Source organism: Triticum dicoccoides, chromosome 3B, assembly GCF_002162155.2.
Source record: "Triticum dicoccoides isolate Atlit2015 ecotype Zavitan chromosome 3B, WEW_v2.0, whole genome shotgun sequence".
In the NCBI taxonomy this organism is placed as follows: Eukaryota; Viridiplantae; Streptophyta; class Magnoliopsida; order Poales; family Poaceae; genus Triticum; species Triticum dicoccoides.
In genome coordinates this window covers 524,424,825-524,432,550 of record NC_041385.1, presented here as the reverse complement: position 1 = coordinate 524,432,550, position 7,726 = coordinate 524,424,825, and the positions used below count along the sequence as shown (strand labels likewise).

General features: G+C 42.2%; 1 protein-coding gene across 1 annotated transcript in view; it reads left to right on the top strand.

Annotated features, from left to right (window-relative positions):
- Positions 1-2,068, top strand: part of LOC119276882 (probable WRKY transcription factor 75) — a 10,411-nt gene extending 8,343 nt beyond the window's left edge. Inside the window, exon 2 of the mRNA XM_037558054.1 lies at positions 1,665-2,068. Coding sequence (XP_037413951.1) covers positions 1,665-1,842 — 178 coding nt within the window. The 3' untranslated portion in view covers positions 1,843-2,068. The remainder of the gene's footprint in view (positions 1-1,664) is intronic.
- The last annotated feature ends 5,658 nt before the right edge of the window (positions 2,069-7,726 follow it).

The window sequence follows — 7,726 nt, the reverse complement described above, 5'->3', positions numbered from 1 at the left end:
TCGGCCCACCGGAAGGAGGCGCCCGGGGCAGCCGGCGCGGAGGCGGCCGGCGCGGGGAGCGGCGGCGGAGCCGCGGGCGAGGGGGCCTGCAGGGAGGGAGAAGGGGAGGGCGACAGAGGAGTCTCGGCGGCGGCGGCGCAACCGGCTGCGGGAGCGCCCGCGATGCCGCCCGCGGTGTCGCCCGTCATCCACTCGTTGTTCATCTGTGTTTTCCTTTCCGCTAAGAACATAGCCTACATAGGATTAGGAACATTCTTCTTTTTTATCAAACCAACATCAGTATGGCAAAACCAAACACAAAGTGCTAACACCAATGTGAATAAGTGGTCCTAGTGCTCACGGGATCACATCAAGCCAGCTCACAAACATACGAGCTATAGAGGTAGCGGTGATTGACCAATTAAGAGAAGCAAATGACAATCAAGAAAATGTCCTCTTGATAGATACCATACGAAAATATTAACTTCCATAGGTGTACAAAGTTTTTAAATGTGCCTACTTTGACACCTAAAGCCAAAGGTAATCAACACATTATATATCGAGCTAATCGGTGAATTTCTTAGATTTATGGAATGCTATCTAGCTAAAAGACATTTTCTTATAATTGTAAAGGGTTCAAACATATTGACACCACATTTTTTGTGAACACTTCCTTTATTTACACTTACAAAAAAAAACTAGAAATAGTTTGGTAGAGCACACAAGATCACTGGTCAACGGCGGGGTTTACTGAAGGAAGTTGCGGTACGACAAAGGAGATAAATTCCTGGCTGCCCAAGCGACCACCATGGGGACAACTAAAGGGTGATCCGCAACATGTCTGTCAAGGAATAGAAAACACCATAAAATCTTCTAAATAAACTACAAGGATATACTTGTCATCAAAATGGATAAGAAGAGATGTATTTAGAACTAAAATACGTCTAAATACATCTCCTTTTATTCATTTTGATGACAAGTATTTCCAGACGGAAGGAGTACATGTATATCACTCACCAGTGCGAGCATGAAAATCGTCATAATATATTCTAGATTCACCACATGCACCAGTGCTGGTGCCCTGTTCATCAACTTAGTCGCACCGTACGCCTTTCAGTGTCAACTTGCCCTCTTCATTTTGTAGACCGGCCCAAAATAAAAGAAACGAGCACATAACACAAACTACTTCCGAAGGAGATCTCAGCACACATTTAACAAAGATGATGTGTTCCTATCAGGAAGGGTTTTGACTGCGAGCATTATTCCTATTAGATTTCTTGTAAAGAACATTGTATCTTTGTTGTATAAGTAATGGAAAGGGGTTAGCCCGGTTGGATGTAGATACCCCGGGGATCAGTTAATGTATTCCCATGCGTTGGTTTTAACTTCTAAATGGTGCATTATATTTCCAGAGTACTCCCTCCCTTCCTAAATATTTGACATTTTGGCAGTTTAATTTGAACTACCAAAACGCTAGATATTTAGGAGCAGAGGGAGTAGATCATAAGATGTAGATATTTTTGCATGTTGAGTATTGACACACGACATCCGTTTGACATGCATTATTATTTGTGCCTGGTCCACGTTACACACGTCATCACTGTGATAAAACATCAAATTAACCCACTTACTATCATGTCACTTCCTATACTTACCTCTTCGAGTTTGTACCACTGACCGTGAAGGAGCTACTACCGGTGCACCCATCCCACATGCAACGTGAAGAAGCAGGTGCAGCGCCTGGCCAAGGACACGGCCATCGTGGTGACCACGTACGAGGGTGTGCACAACCACCCGTGCGAGAAGCTCATGGAGGCGCTCGGCCCCATCCTGAAGCAGCTCCAGTTCCTCTCCCAATTCTGATCATCACAACCACCCGTGCGAGAAGCTCATGGAGGCGCTCGGCCCCATCCTGAAGCAGCTCCAGTTCCTCTCCCAATTCTGATCATCCGCATCCGGCCGGCAAGCTTCCATAATAACCTAGTCAAGCCACAAAAATACATGTTTAATACGTATGTACCAGTTGCTGCCAACTTGTAGACTTGTAGGGGGGAGTAAAGGAGAAAAAAAAAAGTGCCTACTTCCTGAATTCAGGGCGTACTACAACTGTATCTGTATGTATGCATGATGTTTTTACCTTATCGCTCTGTCTGTTACGTTCTTCGTGATGATACATTCAAAATAAGACAACAAAATGGATATGTTTTGGCAGTATTTGTTCTGCTTTAGTTGTCCAGAATATTTTTCTCACTACTATCTAAAATTTGTTTCACTGATGAGTGACTTATCTTGTCATCGGATGTCCCCCCAACAGTACGCAATTTTGCATGGCGAGTCGCTACTGATTCACTGTCAACGTGGAGGAATAAGCACGTCCGGGGAATTGAGACAAGCGACCTATGCCCAATATGAATCTGAGGATGTTTTCATGCCCTCTGTCGCTGCACCTTTGTCACGAGTACTAATGGATACAATGGCTGGAGTTTGGACATTGCCAAGTATTACTACGATGCTGAATACTGGGAGGAGTGGCTTCAGTTGGAAGAGATAATCACGATTGTTATTGATGTTGACAGAGTACATGTCATATATAGAGAGAGGAGAACGTCCGCGTGTGCCCATCCGTACTTCCGCGTACGTGGCTTGATTTGATTAGAACAAAATAAGGCCCGGGCCCACCCCATTATAATCGGAGGGGGGATGATTAGATTAGAAAGGAAAAAGGAAAAAAAAACAACCGTAGGATGAAGTGGGAGCAAGAATGGAAACATGGGAAGGGAGCAGGCAAGTCGGATCCTCGCCGCTACAGAGGTGGCACACAAGCCGTGGGGGACGTGATCCTAATTACAAGGGACATGCACATGCACAATAACGGTACACACAGGTGAACGCATAGCCCGCAGCGCCATGCCGTAGGGAGCGAACAGCGAAGTAGCCCGTGAACGGAGAGGGTGGAGGCTGGGACGAGTGGCCGCCCGACGGTCCGCCCACATCCACGGCCACGGCCGCGGTCACCGCCGTCGCCGTTGCGGTCACCACGACCACGGGTTTGATGCTCAGGATGCGGGGCGGAGGAGCGGGCGGAGCTGTGGTCGGGTGTGCGCTCGCTGCGATCGCCATGAGAGCGCCCAGCCTAGCCAGAGGCGCTACCACCAGAGGAGTCGCTGCCAGGGAAAGCGAACGCCGAGGCGCTCTCCTCCGCAGACCACTGCGCCATGGATTCTTCGGCGAGGACGACGCGGGAGAGAATCGCGTCGAAGGGCATGTTAGGCACCTGATCCCCGAGAACAATACGAATGGTCTCAAGGTGTTTGTCGAGGTCGTGCAGAAACTGGGTGGAGAGATCCACCTCGGTGACGGCATGGTCGACGTTGGCGAGTCCATCGGTGAGGAGCTTCATGCGACGGGCATATTCGGTGACAGAGAGGTCACCCTGCTTGAGGTTGTGGTACTGTCGTTTTAGCATCATGAAGCGGGCAGCCCGATTCGCAAGGAAGAAGGACTGGATCTTGGTCCAGACATCATAGGTGGTGCTGGCACCGATGACATGGTCGATGAGAGGATCCATGAGGGTGGCGTCGATCTAGAGTGCGACGTGGGCATCCAGCTCCAGATACTGGGCCTCGGCATTGGGGGGCGGTCGGTGCTCGATGAGAAAAGTGACCCCATAGCAGATGAGAACCATGAGGAAAAAGGATTTCCACTTGTGGTAGTTGTGCTTGGCGGGATTGAGAAGGAATTTGATGTGGTTGGTGATGTGATCGTTGTAGATCGAGTTGCGAGGGCCGGGTGCCGACGGCGTCGGGGTGAAGGAGGAAAACAGCGGGGCAAACTGAGAGCCTGACGAGCCAGAGGTGCCACGAATGAGGGGGGATTGGTGCCGGAGAGGGAGGGCGGTGCAGTAGCTGCAGAGGAGGCCACGGCGGGCGCCGTGTCGGAGAAGAGGGAGCTCGGCGAGGTGGCAGAGCTGGAGGCGCCAGAGGAAGGAGTGCCAAGGTCGACCATGGTGGAGGAGCCTGGTAACTGATACCAAGTTGGAAGAGATAATCACGATTGTTGTTGATGTTGACAGAGTACATGCCATATATACAGAGAGGAGAACCATCGCCCCTACAGAGGTGGCACGCAGGCCGTGGGCGACTTGATCCTAATTACAAGGGATATGCACATGCACAATAACGATACACACAGGTTATATACAATTCAACAGCTTCTATATACGTTAGAGCCTCTATCTACCATAAGCTGAACATTATCCAATTCTTCTCATGATGTTATTGGCAGGCATGGCACACCCGTAATAAGGTGGTTCATAATAAACCACCACCGCCCATGGAAGTTTCTAGTCGTTTCTCGGTGAGATACCTTGACTTCCTAATTGGTATTACTAGCAAATAATGCCCGTGCATTGCAACAGAAAAAAAACAATCAGATTATACAGATGTGGTAGAGATAAAAAAAAATCTAAATCAAATGCCAGGATGAGATAAGGACTTTTAAAATGTCATTTCATAAACTATGTCTGAATGATGTCATGATGAGATAAGGGACTTTTAAAAAGTCATTTTAAAAACTGAAAATGTGACGTTCTCGTAACGATTTGATTTTCTAAGGCGTCACAAGGAAATATTTTTTGACTGAGCAAACTGCATTTGATGGACCATGCCTGAGCTAGATTGATGAATGATGTGTCTCGCCTTGACCTAGCGTGACGATGTTTCTCATAACCAGTAAAACTATGGTACTGGAATATATATAGTTATATATGAAGGCAAAATAAACATTTAGCCATTTTCATATAGCTTAAAAAGCAAACCCATAGGAATTAGTGTCAATATTTTGGGGCTCGAACACTGAAATCTTTGTCTAACCCGACGCGCGAGGGACTAAATAAAATCGTAACACAACCTCTACAGATCCCCTGATAAAACCTCTACATAAGCAACGGTTTATTCTGTTTGTTATTTACGAATCTATTTTAATTTTTGTGAATATTTTTAAAAATTTCATGGTCATTTTTTTCAAATTACCGATATGTTTTGAATACACAATCATATTTTAAAAATCATTTACATTTTTTATTCACAGACATTGTTTATTTCATGAACATTTTTTTTGAAATCGTGTAATTTATTTATGATATGCAATAGTTTTCTGAAATTGTGAACATTTTATGATTTCTCGATAAACTTTTCAAAACTCACAAATTTTTTGTGAATATTTTCAAAAATTTCATTGACATTTTTTTCAAAATACCGAATATGTTTTGAATACACGATCATTTTTAAAAAATCATGAACATTTTTTATTTCACAAACATTGTTTATTTCACTTTTTTTATAATATTGTTATTTTTTGTAATAATGTAATTTCTTTATAATAATCCAACATTTTTTTAAAATCATGAACATTTTGTGATTTCTCGATGAAAAAAATGAAAACTCGCAACTTTGTAAAATTTTGACTTTCTTGAAATCCCGAATTTATGTAAAAAAGGAAAACAAAAACGGAAATGATAAAGGAAAATTGAAAAAAAAAACACGGGCGTCACGACCAGGCTATGGGCAGGGCTCATTACCGTGCGGGGAGTATGAGGCGTGAAGTGAAAAGGGGAGAAAAAGGGGTACCAGGGATCAAATCCCACTCTCCCGTGTGGAACATAATTTCAAAAGGCAAGTTCCAATCAGGTGGTTGAACAATAGGTGCAGAAGTTAAGACTTTCTTAAATGTCTCAAAGGATTCTACACAATCATCATAAAAAGCAAATGGAACATCCTTTTATAAAAGATTTATAAGAGGCCTAAATATTTTAGAGAAGTCTTTAATAAACCTCCTATAGAAACCAGCATGACCAAGAAAACTATGAATAACTTTAATATCTTTAGGACATGGCATTTTCTCAATTGCATCAACTTTAGCTTGTTCCACCTCAATACCTCGTTCAGAATTTTATGCCCCAAAACAATACCTTCATTAACCATAAAGTGACACTTCTCCCAATTCAAGGCAAGATTAGTTTGCTCACATCTCTGCAAAACTCGACCAAGGTTGCTCAAGCAATCATCAGAAGAAGTTTCATATACAGAAAAATCATCCATGAAAACCTCAACAATCTTTTCACAAAAATAAGATAATATAGCAGTCATACATCTTTGAAAGGTAGCAGGTGCATTGCATAAACTAAAAGGCATACGTCTATAAGCATAAGTTCCAAAAAGGCAAGTAAAGGTGGTTTTCTTAATCAGGTTGTGAGACAGGTATTTGACAAAAGACAGAATATCCATCAAGGAAGCAAAAGTGTGTGTGCTTTGATAATATTTCTAGCATTTGATCAATAAAAGGCAAAGGGTAACAATCTTTTCTAGTTGCTTTATTTAATTTTCTATAATCAATAACCATTCTATAGTGAGTAACAAATCTTTGTGGAATGAGTTCATTTTTATCATTAGGAACAATGGTAATACCTCCCTTCGTAGGGACACAATGAACGACGATTACACATCTACTATCAGCTATGGGATAAATTATACCTGCTTCTAGAAGCTTTAATATTTTAGTTCTTACCACTTCTTTCATCTAGGATGCAAACATCGTTGGTGATCAACAACGGGTTTAGCATTAGATATCATATTAATCTTATGCTGTCAAAGAGTGGGACTAATGCTCTTAACATCATCAAGAGTATATCCAATAGCAACACAGTGCTTCTTCAGAATTTTCAATAATCTTTCTTCTTCATGTTCTGAAAGGTTAGCACTAATAATAACATGATATATTTTTTTCTCATCAAGATAAGCATATTTCAAATTGCCAGGCAATTGTTTTAATTCAAACACAGGATCACCTTTCGGTGGAGGAGGACCTCCTAGAGTTTTAATAGGAAAATTGTGTTTGAGCAGAGGGCATTGTTCAAAGAAAATTTTATCTATCACATTTCTTTCATGCATATGCACATCATTTTCATGGTCTAGCAGATATTGTTCTACTGGATTAGTAGGAGGCACGACAATAGAAATAAGACCAATTATTTCATCCTTACTAGGTAATTATTTCCTATGAGGTTGTCTATTAAACTTGGAAAAAATAAACTCATGAGACTCATCACCAAAGCTAACACTGATAGTTTGTTTATGACAATCTATAGTAGCATTGACAGTGTTCAAGAAAGGTCTACCAAAGATAATGTGACAGAAGTCATCTTGTGGGAACCAAGAACTAGAAAATCAGTAGGGTATTTTATTTTCCCACACAAGACTTCAACATCTCTAACAATCCCAAGTGGTGTGATGGTGTCTATTCAGCGGGTGTTATGTCATTCATAATTTCTTTATATAAGGTAAAAGGAATAGCACTCACACTAGCACCTAAATCACATAAACCATGATAACAATGATCTCATATTTTAATTGAGACAACAGGCATGCCAACAACAGGTCCATATTTGTCTTTTCATCAGGTTTGGCAATTCTAGCAGCTTCATCACAGAAGTAAATAATATGCCCATCAATATTTTCTACCAGGAGATCTTTAACCATAGCAACACTAGGTTCTACTTTAATTTGTTCAGCAGGTTTAGGTGCTCTAATATTACTTTTCTGAACCACAGTCAAAACCTTAGCATGTTCCTTTATCCTAACCGGGAAAGGTGGTTTTTCAATATAAGCAGTAGGCACAACTGGATCAACATTGTAAATAATAGTTTCATCTTTAGCTATGTCGGGTTCTTTAATTTCCTCTTTGATAGGGG